The sequence below is a fragment of the Pundamilia nyererei genome, unplaced genomic scaffold (genome assembly GCF_000239375.1).
Source record: "Pundamilia nyererei isolate P.nyererei 1_Seehausen unplaced genomic scaffold, PunNye1.0 scaffold00066, whole genome shotgun sequence".
In the NCBI taxonomy this organism is placed as follows: domain Eukaryota; kingdom Metazoa; phylum Chordata; class Actinopteri; order Cichliformes; family Cichlidae; genus Pundamilia; species Pundamilia nyererei.
This window is the reverse complement of record NW_005187467.1, coordinates 1,454,240-1,472,551: the sequence shown is the minus strand read 5'-3', so window position 1 is coordinate 1,472,551 and position 18,312 is coordinate 1,454,240. Positions and strand designations below refer to the sequence as shown.

Genomic DNA, 18,312 nt, shown 5'->3' with positions numbered 1-18,312 from the left:
TTGACATAAAGTGAGATGCATTACTTCCATTGCATGATGATTGGAGACCATCTGTGCCATCTAACAAAATCTCCAACCTCTTGATGGATTTGCAGCAGAGTGACACACAGAACAGAGCATACATAAACACTTGTCTTGTTCTTTCTAAGGCAGCTCAGGGAATGACAGAAAATCCATTAGATCTCAGGGTGAGAGAAGCATTTGCAAGCAAATCCTTATAGATTAAATTGCTGTAAAACTAGATTTTTCTGAATTATGTTACTAATATTTTTTTTGTTGTGTTATTAAAAACAACCACATATATTTTTTGGATAAATATATTTGCTTCCATCAAGTCTTTTCTACTTACTTACCTCCTTTGCAAAAGCTTGTTTGGGGATCTTATATTTCTAAAATATCAACATTTTTCTACCTCGGTGATGAAGGTGAAATTATAGTCACAATTCAATATGTTTTTTCCCTATTTTTCCATAGAGAGCGAGTGGAGGACTGAGCGCTAAACACATCACGTTGTTCTCGGCACCTGTTACCTCTCAAATGGGTCCAGCAAAGACAGCTGAAATCCCCTCATGTATCTCCAATTCAGACTTCTCTAATGTCATAAGAAAAAGCAAGTCCAGCAGAGAGAACCAGCCTCTGAGAGTCAGTAGAGTGTGCAGCTTCACTGCCTTCGTGACAAATTCTATTTGTATTTTTATAGACAAATGGTACTCAACTGGAAATTTTGCTCCTGTGATTAGCCATAGGGGATGTAGCAGTAAGCAAGATTTAATGATTTATCTGGGCGCTTGATAGCTTTTGATTAATTCTGTATCGAATAGCTCACACCTCAATGCGTTGATCGGGTGTTTGGAGCATGTCATATCATTTTATTTCATCAGGTGTGACCATCACTGCCATAGATTTCATCCACTGTCCTTGTTCAGAAATACAACATCCCGCAACCCAGGTCTTTATACCGAGTGGTAAATTGAGAACCTGGCCTCTGTATGTGATTTGCCGAATGTGGCAAATGATATACACTGCAAGCACAAAATCTGGTATTATATTGATTCAGTCTATTATATATATCCACTGTATCCACTGAAATAAAGAGCTGATATAATACTATATAACGTATAAGTTAATACTTTTATTTTAGTGCCATATAAGGTTTACATAGCACAGAATTTTCTCATCACAGAAACACCTATTTTCCGTCTCAAATGCCAAGGCAGCCAACCCAAAAATCCCAGTCTGCTCTTATTGGTTTGTTGGCTCATTTAGTGCTAAATTGGACCAGATGAAGGGATGCTCTGCTGTGACTGGTTGTCGATTTTATTGTTGTTGTTGTTGTCGAGAGTAAAATTCAAAGTTTGGCTACTGCATACACTCTGAGTATTTCATTAACAAGCTCAATACAGTAGCTCATGAGTAAATGAACATACCCAGGACTTCTCAATAACCAAGATTTCTAATCCTTAAGTAAAAATCGTAACTTTACATTAGTAGAAATATTACAAGGAGTTTGAATTATTTTGTATTCTTTTAGTTGGTTTTTTTTAGTTTTTTTTATTTTACTTGTTTGTGGAACATTAACCATTAATTTTTATTTAATCTTTTCCTGAGTTTTGTGTCACTACTTTTCTACAAATGGGACAGCAGTCTCCCAGTAATTATAACATTCCACCATTAGACATCTCTCTTATTTCTCAGAGTGCAGGGTGAGGTCGTAGCTAATGAAGTGGATTTGCCTTAATTACTTGTCTAGAAAAGCATCAGGAGGCCTTAACCAGTGCATACATCTGTTAGAAAGAAAAATGAATATGCCACATTCCCAGACTGAATGGGTATCTTTAGGCTTCTGTTTTGAATGTCCTGTGAAAGTTTGGCTATGGTAACAAAGTCCTTCTCTGACTCTCTGATAACAAATGAATCTTCTTTTGTGCCAATTTTGTTGTGCAAAGCAGTTCAATAGAAAACCATTTATTTTCTTGCATCCTTTGGATAGTAGTGAATAATTGTTGCTGAATCACCACATCTGTGGGGGTCATGTTTCACTGTGCTTGGTCTCAGACACGTTTCTTGTCTTTCTGTTTCTTTTCAGAAAAATAAGAATGACTTTCTGCCGGGCTGTTGAGCCAGGTGCGACGAGCATTTATCTTTCTCTTTATTATAATCTGTTCTACTGTGCAGCGTGCTGGGAATTGCTTATATATAAACAGGTTGGCAGGTTTGGGAAAACTTCTCAAAAAGCCAATAAAACAGTTGGAGTGGACTGTGCATGCTAAATTATCTTTTGTAATTTGCAGCTTTCAGGGTTCTCCGAGGTTCATAAAAACATTGTAGTGCATATAATTTTGGTTGTATTGCAAAACTGATTTTTAGATTGTCAAACGTGTGGACCTTGACCCCCTACTGGGCCATAAAGTACAGACTTGAGTTAAAAAACAAAAAACATTTTCAGCTTTGCAATTTTACTTTAGAAGGAAATTGCCTTTACATATGTGCATTTTAAAAAGAAATAGAAAAATTAAAGTTAGAAATTTACATGTTCTTTCAGACCTATATTCAATCCTGAACGTATAACTCATTAATAGTTAGCAAACAGCTAAAGCAGAGCAGTGGCTGCCAGGTGCTAGAAGAAGAGCTACGATGAAGAATCGGTCTCAGCAGGCAGCAGCTCATCAGAAGGGAATGCATCAGTGAAAACACAATAAAGGAAATTGTTTTAGGGGGCATATGATGATCAAAGGTTTGATTAAAGGCTGCAGAAGATTTTCAGTCGCTGATTTTTTGCAACTGCTGTCTTGAATTTAGAGATGGCTTTTCTGTGTTACAGTATCCAAAGGGAAGGTCAAAGGTGGAATACCCAACCAGAATTATTTTCCATCAGTTTTAAAACTGTTGATACATTAAGGTTTAAAATGTAAATTTAAATCTAAATATCAGAGTAGCTCAGACTTCAGAAAGTATATTTCAAATATGTTCCTCCTGTGGTCTTTAAACAGAGCGAACAAAAGAGGCAGTAGTCCTAACTATACACTGCAAGCGCATTCTGCATACTTGTATTAATTTATACTTATATTAAGTTTATGATATATTGATGTGCACCAATTTATTTTCGTGGTAATTTTTTATGTTGTAGCAAAGCTCTTAAGAGCCTTGTTATAACACTGGGGACTGTTTCTATGGTCCCCAGGTGGAACAAAAATATGTTAGAGGAATTAATTACTTGTTGCCCTACATTTACTTGATGGTCATACAGTAGGAAGTAAAGTATTTGTTTACCTAAAAGTAAATGCATTCCAGAGCAGCGATGCATTTGTCCTTGTGATATATTTCTCAGAGTATCTGTGGTGTCCCTGTAACTAATTAGCATATCCTTATTAATGGCTTTAGGGAATCAGTTACATTACTGAGCAGGAAGGAGATCATCAACAACCGTGTGGCTTTACCTCACACTAGTCCACTGCTGATAACGACTGTGGTGTGCTTCTCTTTCACTGTCTCGACTAAGCACAGAGGCAACATTGTGCAGAAGTGGAGAACTTAGTCAGTGCAGCAAATGCATCATATAGCAATTACTTCTTTCAGCGGTTCTTTTACATTAGAAAATATGTAGATTACGTGGCATTGAGCCAGGTGAAAATTTAAATGTTTTCTCTTTTTTTTGGTGATAGTTAATGGAACGTAAAGAAACAGAAACACTAGACTGAAACAATATGAAACTGTGTATAAAATTACCTAGTGCCTTGTAAAGCAACAGCTTGTTTAAATCCTGAAAAGAAACAGGCTTGCTTAATACAGCATGGTACATTTTGTGTTGATTTCTTTTGCTGAGCCATTATTTAGCATGCCACCTCTGAACACAAAGGACTTTATACCCACTTTGCAGACTAGACCTAAGCATTGAAGCTTAATAATAATGTTTTCTGAATACCCAGTGTGCACCTTAAAAGTTCTTATTGTGCCTGCTTTGATTGACACATGTTGATATCAGAGCTTCATGTTCCTGACCCTAAAAATATCTGAAATGACTCTAAGCTTCTTGACTGGCATGAGTAGGTATCGCTTTAATGAAGGAGCTGATTATACAAAATAAGCTTTGTGTGTGTCTGTATTCTGCTCTCTCTGCTGTAAATTGGCAATTTAGTGTTGTGGATATCTGTGAAATAAAGGAGGCTTACTGCTATAAAGAAAAGCCACTCTGTGTAAAGCCGGGAGTTCATTGATTGATGAATGGCTTAGCAGATGTGGAAATAAATGGATACAGAGTGCATACAGACATTGGTCCTCTATCTCATGAATTGCACACTATCAAATAGTGAATATAAAACCACAGGGTACAATTTCTCCTTCTAGACTTCATATCTAATAGTTTTAAATCCTCTTAAAAAAGTGACAATATAGTTGGTAAAAAAAAAAAAGAAAAGAAAAGAAAAAAGAGCAAATTTTCCTGCTAAAAGCTTTGAAATGGTACATAACCAGTGGAGTCACTCTTAATCTGGTTGATTAAATCTGGAACAAATCATGAATGTGTTTCACTTAAGCTGCGGCAGTTACGGGATTGAAGTTTGGAGGCAAACAAAGTATTGTTTATTTAAAAAAAACTGTGCATGCTCAAAAAAACGCTAAATGCAAATTCAGAAAAGCCCAGTGAATTGGTGTGTTTCAGGAAGAGGCCGGCTAATCTGTTTACACAGGAGTCAGTGTCTGATCTGAGTAAACTGTCACAGGTCTCTGTGGGAGGTAGAGAGAACACTCTGATAGAGGTCAGTTAGAGAAATAATGAGCAGAAGTACGACTTTTTTAACTGCGTTTTTTTGTTGGTAAGTGAAAAGGTGAAAAACTTAGTAGTTTTGGTGTTAATTTATACTCACTGGTCAGTTTGTGATGATAAGTCCAGGCTCCTGGTACTACCAAGTTCCTTCAAAACTGCCCTAACTCTTCATGGATTCATCAGCATACTGGAAACATTTTTCTCAGAGATTATGGTTCATATTCATCATCACACACTTGCTGCAGATTTCCTTGATGTGAGTCTCTCATCTCACCACATCCCAAAGGTGCTCTATTGGATGAAGATCTGGTCACTCTGGAGGCCGTTTGAGTACAATTAACTAATTGTCATGTTTATGAAACCTGTTTGAGATGATTTGAGCTTTGTGACATGCAACATTACCTTGCTGGAAGCAGCCATCAGAAGACAGGTGGCATTTAAATGATGTCCAATTGGTACTGAGGGGCCTGAAGTGTGCCAAGAAAATATCTTATACGCCATTACACCACAAGCAGAAACCTGAATCATTGATACAAGGCAGGATGGATCCATTCTTTGATGTTTTTTTTTACCACAAACTCTGACTCTGCCACTGTAGAATAGCCTAATGTACTTCAGTGTGAACTTCAGTTGTCTGTCCTTAGCTGACATCAGTGGTCTTCTGCTGCTGTAGCCCATCTGCTTCAAGGGTTGATGCGCTGTGTGCACAGAAATGCTCTTCTGCATATCTTGGTTGTAACAGTTGGTATTATAGTTTATTCTGCTTGCTTATCAGTCTGGCCATTCTCCTCTGACCTCTGGCATCAACTATGCCTCTGGGCATTGTGTAGTTTTCAGACTACACTCTGTGAACCATAGTAATGGTTGTTTGGGAATCCCAGCAGATCATCAGTTTCTGAAAGACCAGCCTGTTTAGCATCAACAATGATGCCATCAGCTTTCTTCCCCATGCTGATGCTCAGTTTGAACTTTAGCACTTTTGTGCACGTCTACATGCCTAAACACGGTCCTGTGTGATTGGCTGATTTTTGCATTAACAAGCAGTTGAACAGTTGGACCTAATAAAGTGACTGGTGAGTGTATGTGCTACCGAAGCTATGTCTAATCATTCATCAGTCAGAATATTGTTCCTGACTGGGTTGAAATAACACCATAAGGCGTGAAATAAGCTTTGGATTTGTCTTAACCAGTTAGTTTACACACATGAGCTTGCTTTCACAAACCTTTTGGAATGTGCATCCTCAAAGGAGCTGCCATATTCTTGCTATGCTGGCAAGCAAACTGAATCTGGCTGTCTTTGATGGTGCTTTCAAAGGTAACCCAAAAGTGCCTGAAAGCAAACAGTAAATGAGTCGAATTTTTATTCTTTTAAAATATCTGTTCCATGTTTTATTTCTTTTCTGTTTTTTTTCTTTTTCTTCTTTCAGACGGAGCCTTTCAAAATCACTCTCGGCTGCGGACGCCTCCTCTACCACTCTCCCACTCCCACTCGCCCAATCATCAGCACCATGCAGCCTCTATTAACTCCTTGAATAGGAGCAACTACACACCACGGAGCAACCCAAGTCCTGCGCCCACAGACAGCTCCGTTCCTCCTGAGGGTCCCGCCAGTGGTCAAGACTCTGGCAGTGCACAGGACAACTGGCTACTTAACAGCAACATCCCCCTGGAAACAAGGTACTGTGTAGTTTGTCTCTCAGACAATGTATAGAGAAGTTGGCATCTGGAAGACTTGAGCTGAGCTGGTGCCATTGAACTTGGTGTTTCCTCCTGTTCCTGCTGTCCGCTCCATATTAAATTACCACAGTGCTAACAAGGAGCAAAGCAATAAAATGGAAAATATCCTGCTAGGGGCAAAGGCCTATATTTGTGATGAACATGATTTTGTGGCAAACAAGAGAAAAGTGGTGCTTTTGGTTCGCCTAATACTAGGAGTCCTAACAGGGGAAGCTATTGAGTTTAAACAGCAGAGTAATTACAATCATGTTGGATAATACCAAATTATATTCAGGCTCCCGTGAGCAGGCTTCGTAGCCCCTCCACTTCAGCCCTGAGTTTTATTTATTTCATATTAATCAGCATTCATTTCTCTAGTATTTCTCAATAGTAGGCCCTTGTGTGAAGTAGGTCTGTCAAGTGTTATTGTAACAAAGGGAATATCTGGTGTTTCTTTGGATGGTCTTATTGCAAGGCGGTATGAAATTAGGAATACTGAGGCAGAATTTTCTCAACCTTCCAAGATATCAATTTAGTCTGCTAATAGTAAAAAGAAAAAAGTAATCGCCACATCACCAGCGGCACGTTTCCTTAAATAAACCCTTTGAGTAAGTTGTTATGGAGAACAAAGAAAAAACCCTTTGTTTTATAACTGTTGCAATTATCTCTTCAAAGCAGTTAAGGCCAAAAACAATAGATCACAATGACAAAAAATTGCGCATACCATTATATTATATTATATTATATTATATTATATTATATTATATTATATTATATTATATATAAAAGTGAATAGTTTGTAAATTTAAATAAATGCAGCAATTGTATTTCTGTTTCTTATAGATAAAAGTGTTATAACAAATAATCAAGAATGAGCAAAACCCACAGTTCTGGCCAATGACAGGTGGATTCTTCATATATATTTATACTGTTTAGAACAGGTAGTACCCTAGTGAAGGTGTCACTGAATAATGATTGATATCGATCTTGTCAAGCTGTTAGACAAGTACTGTTCAGGCTTATTATAATTTGGTTGGTCAGCTCAGATTCTGTCAGTAAACTATGATGAGCTGAGAGAGGACAGAATTTCTTTCCTCCATTTATATCGCTTTCTCTGAACATTTTTCTGAATTCTGACTCGAAAAAATCAGCTCAGAAAGTGTGCACAAGTAACAGTAGCTATTTGTTCTTAGCTGCTGCATAGCTTTATGTACAAAAGTTAAGGTTTGAATATTGTCGTTTATTTCTTCTGTTTTTTGAAAATGTTACATAACAGCGTCCTCAGTTTAAATGTTGCCAATATTTTTAATATATTCAGAATTTATTAAAAACCACTGGTCTGTGTGATAAAATACATTGCCATAAATTAAATAGCTGTTGACAGGAAAATAGCTAATAGCTAATTTGGCGTGGCTAAGAAACCAGTCTTGAACAGACTTATTGTCTCCTCTTTCAGTTTTTGTGAGACGCTTCAGTCAACAGGAAAATGAGAATCAATTTCAGCTGGTAGAAGGACAGTTAGTTGTATAATGAATGATTACACATCATCCAGCTCCAGTTAATCCCGTGCAGGTATTCCCTGTGGAACAGAAAACAGATGGTGAGGAGAGGCTAGAGTGCTGCTGAAATCACATACAGAATCGAGTCTGTATAACCTATTGCATTGAAGGAAAAAAATGACACCTAGCAAAGTTCCAATAAGGAAACTGAAACCATTAGCAATATCCGCATGGACCCTGCAATATTAAATGTCACTTTTACTAAGTTAATAGTATTAAAATGGCCCTCTCTTGTCACTTTTGGGAAATTTAATTGCACTGATAAATTCAGCACTGGTATATTTCTGCCGTGCTTTAGCACTGGAAAAATGCCAGCAGTTGGTTGGCCCTGTCCAGCTTCACCATTTTTTTTCTGCCAGGTTTCTGCCAAGTATTTCTTTCTTCGTTAAAAGTAGCATTCTTCCCTAGAACACAAGCTTTAAAGACTATGAACAGATTTTACTGCTGGCCGCAGAGGAGACTGGGATCAAAAACAAAGCTTTTCTCTTGTACCATGCAACGTGTTCAGCCTGCCCATTGCATGTGGACAGTTCATTTCTCCATTGCATTGCTGCTGTATTTCCTTATGGAACAGAGCTCTCATTTGGGGGGGGGGGCAGTGAGACATGAGACTCTAGAAATGTTTGCTGAAAATGTGTTTTAAGACATGTAGCAACCATTAAATGGGGGGGAAAAAGTAGCAGTTAAGGATACTAATCAGTATAAAGGCTATGAAACCTCAGTGATGATTTTCATTAGACTTAGAGTAGTATTTGTGTGTAATAGACTTTAAGGTTCTTATTTGTAAGTGATGCATTGTTTTCTTCCAATCACAACCTTAAAGGAGCCAGAATACTCTAATGTTTATCAGAGAAGAGCAAGACGCTTGCAGAGAAGGGCAGGGCTCGTACAAAACAAGGTATGGCAGTGTCCAAATGAGGGGCATAAGACAGGTAGATGTTATTTGTGTCACACCTTTGTAGAAGTAGTTCCATAAGGGCCTTGGTTGTTTTGTTTTTTTGTCCCATACTGTCCATCTTGAGCTCCATTTGTCAGTTGTTGATGTTGCTTGGTGATCACAAGTTGTATTGGCCTTTCTGTATTTCTTGCACGCATGTCTCACACTAGCTTCATATCCATCTTTCCACCTGTGTGTAGAAACATAGCAAAGCAGACATTCCTAGAGACTTTACAGGACAACCTCATTGAGATGGACATTCTGGCATCAGCACGCCACGATGCCTCGTACAACGACGGGTATGTTGCATGTTTGCTATCTGGCTCAGACTACTGTCAGGATCTGCTTTGCCATGAAAACAATAGATGCCTGCACTATTTTCCATCGAGCATCCTCTGTTTTGAAACACTGTCAATCATCTGTGTACATCTCCTGCAGTGTTACAATCCTTGCTGTATTTGTCCCTTCCCTGTTTTAATACAACTAACAATTTGCATCGAGTAACATTGTTGGATTGTATTGCTTTTGAATAATGGTAAACACGACCGCTGTGTGGAACACAGTTGCCCATGCTGTCTCCTGTTGCTTGAATAGGACATGTGAGAGATCTGTCCTGATATGTATAAATAAAATATAGTCTCGGTGACTTTCCACATCATACATTGTAATATGACATTCAATCACGCTCATGTCACTGTTGCTCGAGAGCTTCTTGTATTCTTGTCGGTTGAATTGGCTTTGCCACCGTTGCGCTTGCCCTTGGTTTTTTGTTGGGTTGTTCTTCCGGCACTTGGACATGTAGCTGTACACGTTTTCTGAGATAGCCAGCCATGTTCTTCAAGGGCGAATAAATCTGCTCAACTCCATGCTGAAACCTTATATAATGTATCTCTCCTCTACGTAGCCTTGACACATGGTTACGGGGAATTACTCCTCTCGCAACGGATGGAATATATAAACAAGAGCCAGCTGTGGTCACTCGTCCTCTGAAAGAGATTTAATATAGATTCACAGTTTCAGCTGTTTCAACCCGAAATGCCTTAGTTTTCTCACTAATCTAGCATGACTATGGTAACACTACTGAATGTGCTTGGTATTACTTACCACTGGAAAGGGCCGTACCTGGATAGACAGTAACCTGCAACGTTATGGTCATGAGCACCTAGTGTTTCTGTTAGAACTAACAAGCAAATGTATTTTCCCAGGCACTTCCTATTCAAACCAGGTGGAACATCACCAATGTATTGCACAACTTCACCAGGATACCCTTTGACCTCCAGCACAGTTTACTCGCCTCCTCCACGACCTTTGCCTCGAAACACCTTCTCTCGACCTGCCTTCAGCCTGAAGAAACCCTATAAGCACTGCAACTGGAAATGTGCTGCTCTCAGTGCCATCCTCATCTCAGTAACACTGCTGTTCCTGTTAGCCTACTTCATCGGTGAGTCACCTCTGACACTCTCATACACCAAGACATATACCTCTGTCAGTCACTTCCAAACCCCGCCCCTCACTTGAATGCAGACATAGGATGAATACATACTTTATCATTTCCTTCTGTCATCCATTTCAATAGTGATGAATCTGTCCTCTGCACCTTATATAAGCATGGTTATATAGGGACTCACAGATTGACTCTTTGCCCACACAATTCGTCTAAAGAAACATTATCATTCATAGATTGGACTGACTGAATCTGCAGACAGGCAATCCAGTGTCTTGCTCTTGCGAATAGCCAGGATGTGAAATAAATTAATAAGACATCAGCCATCACACGAGAGAGGGCTGCACATTTAGAATATTCATCTTATTTCATTTAAGATTCCCTAAACAGCATTCTCAGGTCCCAGCTGGGTAAGGACTATCAGATAAGTTTTGCTATTAAATCATTTCTGCTCATTTTGACTGCTGTCCTCCCCTAAGGCATTGATATTCATATCCGGTCATACTGTTTTCATTTCTGTGATCTATATACACTAGAAGTGTTTACACAGCATTTTGGTTGCAAATAATCACAAAAAGACAGAAATGAAAGGATAAAATATTAAAGTATATGTGGGGGGTTCCTGTAAGCAATCTCCATATCAATCAAGCGATCTCGCTTCAGCTTCAGACTGTCACAAAGCAACTTCCTGATGTTTAAAACAATCATTCCCAACAATTTAATTTGCCACATCTTGACATATGGAGAATTTCTAGAGGAGAGCAAATGTTTTTAGAACTTAGCTAACTATAATGTAGTTATAGTTAGCTAACTATAAAGCTAATGTCTTTGTTCTTGGATAAAAGAAGGATTCGTAAAACTGTGGATAAATTAAATGCCAGTGGCAGCCCTGTTGGTACATTCAAGGTCACTAACAACATATTTGGAGTTCAGTCTAAATTAAGTAAGCTACAGGTTGACTGAGTTATTACTATAAACTAGGCTACGTTTGGGGTTCATGAACAAGGAGAAAAGATCATGTTTGAAACAAAGCGTCAGAGCTTCTGTATTACAGTGAGAAGTCATTTAAAATTTCTCAAAAAGGTTTGTTTGAATTGTGAATTTAAATATTGTCATTGCCTTGATTAGCAGATATTTCCAACAGTCTGCTGATTGGAATGAAAAACAAGCAACAGCTTTTGTAATTAAGTAATGAAAGATCACTGTAACCCACAAATAAAAAAAGGAGTTGATACACATTTCCGTTTAATTTATTTTTACCATATTATGTACATCTGGTTTACTGTGAATTTCTGCTTAATATACAGATGGCTACACTGTTGAATTTAAGTCTTAAATAGAAAAAGGAATAATTCATTGTGAAGGATGGCGAGAACGCTGTTCATTTGCATGAAGTTGATGAAAGAAATCTTGATTGTTCTGCTGGGTGTCACAAGGGAGATACATTTTATGAAGGTTATTTGTTGTAGATACACATTAGGAAGTAACAACCACAAAAGCTATCATTAATTCTTCTCTTTAAGAACACACAAACTAAGATGTGATTATTATTTTTGTTACCAGAACCATTTAAACTGAACTGTGCTGGTGTTAAAAGAAACACACGCAAACTGATTGCTGCTCATATTATCTACATCTACTTGTTTTAAATTGGTAGGCAATTTAATATGACCAATTTTAGTTTGGTTTTCTTTTGGCATCACCGGTGTAATTTGGATGTTAAAGTAGAGATACAATTTGTGTCTTCTGCTTGTGACCTGGCCAAAAGCCAAAGATCCCCATCAGTCTGATGGTGCTTAATCAGACTCTGTAATTATAGCCTGCAAAGCTCAGGCCATCTCTCAATGCACCACAAGTAAACATGTTGGAGACCAAGCCTCACCCTAAGATCAGAATTTCAAATCAAGAACGTGGGTCATATTTAATTAAAAGCTTGATGAGAAAATACATTTAATTCCAAGTGCAATTAATTATTGAGGTCTGTAATTGGGAACTCTGGGTGAGATGTCTAATGAACCCAGTTATGCCTTGTGACAGATGTTTTGACATGTAGCACAGTTTTATTTTTTCACAGCTGTGTAAATTGGAACATTTTGAAGTGCAAAAAGGTTGGGAGTTTAAGGTGCCACCATATTGTCTCAGTGGTTGCTTTCTCATTAGCACATTTTTATATATTTCCCATTTTAAGGTCATCAGTATCCTCTTGTGTTCCCTTCCATTCACCCTGGGTATCTAACTAAGCACAATTAGGCTGGTCCCCATCTATTGTTAGACTTTAAGGTCATCCAACCCAGTAAAAGGCTCTGTAGCCCCGGTCATACCTGTTTGTATGTCTTTCAATACCTCCCAATATCTTAGCAATCAATTACTTTTATAGTGAATTATTTTCCACAGCCAAAAAACGTTTTTTTCCCTTCGTTGAAACCCCTTTTTGATTTAATCCTAGAATACACAATATAGATTCAAAGTCCTATATTTATGTGTAATGATAAACACCTGTGCTACAGTAATATTTGAATATACTATTGTTTTTTTCTTTGTCCTATGCAGTATCAATTAGTCATTGCATATACAAATACATAATATGTGCTTTTTTGGTATATTAACAAACATTAGTTAGAACACAGTTATAGAGAAACAGACAGATTGTGTTTAAATTCAAAGAGCAACAATTGGAAGTATTCATTTTACCACTTAAACATGATTTATACAGAACATCAGAAAAAAGCATCAATATGAATTTTTGCAGGTTTTAGCTCAAGGTCTTAGCTTTTTGGTAATTTCTTTGTTCCATCAGGCACTCAGATTGGATGGATGCTTTGATGTGATGTCTTTTTTCCATCCCAGCTGGCATTAATATTTTTTTCTGCACTGAACTAAGCAACACTGAAATTGCTATTTAGTCATAAATGTATTTGGTCAGTTTGCCATTCACTGAAAACATGCGCATTGTAGCACATCATGCTGCAGGTATGAAACAAATCCATTTTTCATGTTTCGTTAGTTTCTTTTTATTTATTTCTTTTTTTAATTAGTCCAGTATCACGACATGGATGAAAGATGAGTCTCCTTAATACATTAGTATGAAGATTATGATGCACTGACAGTAAAGCATGGAGAGCGTGACCAGAGTAAAAATCCTAAAGCAGTGATACATCAGGGTTCAATATTAAACAATGCCAAAATGGGAGGATATATTTGGTATATTCCTTTATGAGGTGAGGCATGTATAGTTGATTTAACACTCTGAAGTGGCTTCTAGGCTTTGTTTTATTTATTTGCTTCGGCGTTACACCGAAAAGTTGCATGTTTTGTAATTAAAATGTTCCCCAGCAGCCAACATGATCTTGCTCAAAGACCATAGAAAGGTGTTTCTATATGTTTAGGTAAGATATGAATCACCAAAGGCTGCTCCTGAACACATAAAGATTGATTGGCCAGATGGCTGAAACATTTTTCAGTCCAGGGTATCTGAGATTGCACAGTACAGCGCGCTTCTTTGAAACACCACATGATACACAGCATCTTCTCAATATAGCATCCTTTGAACTGTGCGCTAATTGGAAAGTGCTATGATCAGAGGACTGAAGAGTTTATTTCTGTGGCAAATCACAGATAGCAATACGGTTTGACTTCCTCAGATTGGCTGAGAAGTCTTCTACTACAGTACCTCTGCCTCCTAATTGGCACATGGCGTGACTCAACTTCCTGATAAGTGATAAGTGAAAGGAAGGCACAACATGTGCTCAGGACAAAATGGACAGTCCTATAAAGCACAATACTCGTGACAGGTCAGCGGCATCATTGGAATGTAGACACAGCGTGTCAGTGCCAGCGGCTGTCATGTTAGAAGTACCTTGTTATTCCTACTACCTGTCTTTAGTTTGCAGGCAGTTGCAGCAGCCATATTACTATCATTGCACAGTGTTTGCAAAGTTTGAAAGGCAAGCAAAACCAAATTAGGAGGCCTCTCCACTGGCTCAGGTCCAGTGCTCTGCATATCATAGATACCACGAAGGCGCTGAAGTAAATCTTTAAGGATGGGAGAGGGAGGCTCTTTAACCATTTTCCATTAGGGGCCTCAGGGACAGATGGGATGAAGAACGGGGCTCACAAAGACGTGATTACTAGGACACTTGGAACGACATTGTGCCTGGTGACTTTGTGATTGTTCAGCAATGTACACTGACTCTTTCCATTTTGCCAGTCAGTGTTGAGCTACAAATCAAAGGAATGTCATTCTGGAACTTACAAAATGGCAAATAAAGCCATCTGTCTCTTCTATGGTTGCCTTCCACGGACACAGTCACTTCCACAAGCACTGGGCATGCACAGAACAGATGCTGGTATTGAAGATGAACTTTTATCATGTTAGGGAATGTTTGCATTGTGGTTTCCCTGATAACCACTCCATTGCTTGTTGTCTTTATTCACAAATCCATGCAAATATTTTAGTGAGCATGTGGTACTGTTTAACAAGTGTGCCGAATAAATTATTAAGGACTCTTAAATACATCATGCGCATGCAGTTCTAGACTTAATATAATGCCAGTTGCTTAATGATGCAAACCGGGGGATTTGTGTCTAAAACCCTTTTGTTTTTACTCTGATGAAGACACAATCATCTTCTAGTCCTTTGTTTTCGGAGGGTTTCTGACCGTGGCCTAAGGAGCTAATGCTGGAACTGTATAGTTGTAGAGGACCCTTTTCAAATAATGTATTCTCCCGCTTCATTATTATTATTATTATTGTTGTTATTATCATTATTATTATTATTATTATTATGGTAACCAGTGGTAACCACTTTTATCTGATAGCAGGTTGATTCTTGGTGCAAACTCCAGTCTCTGTGCTAGCGTGGGTTTCCTCCCACAGTCCAAAGACATGTTTGTCTGTCTCGCTGTGACGGACTGGTCACCTGTCCAGGGAGTACCAACATCTCTTGACCTATGCCAGATGGGATAGGCTCCATCCCCCTGGTAACACTAATATACTCAGGCAGTTAAGAAAATGGGTACATAAAGTTAGTTGTAAGCGAAACCCAGACCAGTACAAACATTAGTCTCGTTATTCTCATTTTGATTCTTTTTCGAGTAAATGCAGTAAATTGACAAACAAATTTCTGTCACAGTCATTGTTATTCTTAGTTCTTGCCGTAATCTTATAAAATGACTATCAAATTTCTCCCCAGCAAAAAGATTACAAGAAATCAGTTTGACTTTTGTTTTGTGAGCTATTAATGTTATTATTATCTGTTTTGTATGAATAATCCTGAAATGCTTATGGACATGACTCTGTGCGCTTATAAAGGGGAAACAGAAATTAAGAAAACAGCATTGTGCTGTAAAATTGTCAGTTAATTTCTCTCCTCATAATTTAATTGCATTATAATATCCTTGAGGAGCTTAAGAGAACCAGCTAAACAATAAAACAGCTATATCGAGTTTCTTGGCCTTTTCTGCTGACTGTTTACTTCAATATTGGCTTTTGCCTTGCTAAGCTTGCCTTGTCCATTCTTTTATTGGTAATCTGTCATGGTCGGCCCCTCCTCCGTCTGTCCTGCGCTTTAGTGCCATTGTTCCAAAGGACATTTCTTTTGTCGACCTTGTAAAATATCCGTGTGCTTCATTCAGTCTGTTCACATTGAAACACCCCTGGTGTCTCCCTGCTGATTTGTTTTTTCTTTGTCCTAACCGTCCCCTAGTTTTGCAGGGGACTGTAACGGTAATGTGCTTGGAAAAAATGGTACTCCAGTGTTGGTGTGGTGAGACAGATGTTGTCCCATGGGGTCAAGATAGCATTCATCTTGTGATTTTACTACTCAGCATTTTGCGAAAAAGCCTGTTAACCATTAAATCAGCTATTGTTCCTTATTCTATGTACTTCCTCTTCCCACCTTGCAGCTGACACCTTCATTATATTAAGCAAAATGAAACAGAAGCAAATAATAATAGTTCTGTGAGAACATTAAGGTTATACGTTTTCAGCTTAGCTATAATCCAACTTTAAAATGGTTCTTAGCATGAATAAATTCTGAAATTGTCTTATATTTCACATTTCAGCCATGCACCTTTTTGGATTAAACTGGCACCTGCAACCCATGCAGAGACAGATGTACCAGCTGTCAGAGGACAATATAAGTGGCCTAACCTTTCCTACAGACCTGAGCTTGCCACCACTTGGCAGCACAGGCTTGGAAATACATGACCGCAAAGGAAAAGATGACAGTAAGTAAAGTTTTTATCAGAATAACTTATTTTATTTAAAAAGACATATGTTTTTTCTGAATGGTACTCGCTATAAGTAAATAATCTTAAATGTAGCTGTTCTTGTTTTGATGATGAATTCTTGCACATTCATTTGTGAAAGTTTTTCAGATCTCAAAGTTTTAAAGATGACATTTCAGAGCTCTTGTGAGTTTATTATTATTTTGTCATCCAGTTTCACATTTTGTTCACTTGTCTCCATGGCATGGAGAGATCTGCATTGTAATCCTGTGAAAGTTGTTGTAAGTGGGAAAGTGTTATTTGTTCCTGGAGGGAGAAAATGGAGCAGCTTAAGGGACTGAGTATCCAGGGGCTGGAGGGGGATTAGCCACTCTGTCCCCTTCAGAACGGATGTGAGCCTTTCATCTCCTAGCTCGGGCTGCCTTTCCTGGCAGCCAAAGAAAGCATGTGCTCACCCAACGGTACCAACTGCTCAACTCAAAAAAGTTTGCTCTGTTCCATTCCTGAACAAATGGGCCCAGATTTAACCATGTGATTTGCCACTGGCATACCACAATAGGTAGAAGATAGAGCTATTACCATATAAATGAATCCAGGAGTTGTCTTTTTCATTTACTGGGCAGCAGAAGTGTGTTAAGTTGCCATCATGACTATAACAAAGCTCAGACTCTGCACAGCACCAATTGCTGATAGGAAATCAATAACTATAGTTTTCTAAATAAGTTAAAGTTTGCTCTGCTGTCGCTGGAAACAATGCTGGGCCATCTAATGTTTTATCAAGGTGATTTGTACAATGTCGAAATTTGATATCGTTCTCTCTTTCTGGTTCTCGTGTTTCCATCAGAGCACTATGCTGTAGCTTATCTTGCAGAAGAAAATAGCATTTATTTAACCATGAGGCCCATTATCACTTGTCCCGGGTTATGATTTATTTAAACAGCCTGATGAGTACAACCATTAATGTGCTGCATAAATACGCACACACGCCAACATGTGGAGAATGTGCCTGTGTGCTGCAGCATTATGTAAAACCCAAATCTGGGAGACGGAGAGTGTGTCCTGTATACTCTGATAAAACCGACTGCCACTGATTGACTTTTGCGAAGACTTCCATCTGGTGTGCCATGTGTAACCCTAAGTGTCCTAGGGGTAGTTTGTATGGATGCCTGTTTTAGTCGACTCCACAGCTGAAATTAGCTCATCTACATGTGCAAACAGATGTTGCCCTTTCCGCAGAGTCCAATAAGTTGTATTATGGAGCATATGGGCAATTTTTAGCAGTAGATGCGCTAATACCTGAGTGGGTAGTAGCATTAGAAATCCCTCTTTTCTATAATTACAATTTTCACTTTATTGCTTTTCCTTTTTACTATCAAAGTACTGATGCATTTCTGTTTTGTTAAGTATTTTCAGTCCCATACCCCTGCAAACATATGTACTTTCTATGTATGTAATACAATGTTATGCAATCCTTGCACCTGAATCAAATGAATGGCTTGTTATCAGGCCTTTGCCAAACTTGATGGCATGCTGAAGAGGTAATCAAACCATTTGATTCAGCTGTGTTGGAGTAGGGATGCATAGCTCTCGAGGACTGGATTGGGCACCCCTGATGTAGGGTCTATAAAGCACCTTGAGGCAACTGTTGTTGGATTTGGTCCTCTATA

General features: G+C 38.4%; 1 protein-coding gene across 9 annotated transcripts in view; it reads left to right on the top strand.

Annotated features, from left to right (window-relative positions):
- Positions 1–18,312, top strand: part of tenm4 (teneurin transmembrane protein 4) — a 144,042-nt gene that overhangs the window by 58,817 nt on the left and 66,913 nt on the right. For 4 of the 9 annotated variants that reach the window (XM_005735950.2, XM_005735949.2, XM_005735948.2 and 1 more), the window contains exons 5-9: positions 6,190–6,439; positions 8,861–8,935; positions 9,175–9,273; positions 10,180–10,415; positions 16,481–16,645. In XM_005735950.2, coding sequence (XP_005736007.1) covers positions 6,190–6,439; positions 8,861–8,935; positions 9,175–9,273; positions 10,180–10,415; positions 16,481–16,645 — 825 coding nt within the window. The remainder of the gene's footprint in view (positions 1–6,189; positions 6,440–8,860; positions 8,936–9,174; positions 9,274–10,179; positions 10,416–16,480; positions 16,646–18,312) is intronic. The other 5 variants (XM_005735953.2, XM_005735951.2, XM_005735955.2 and 2 more) reach the window with 3 other exon arrangements.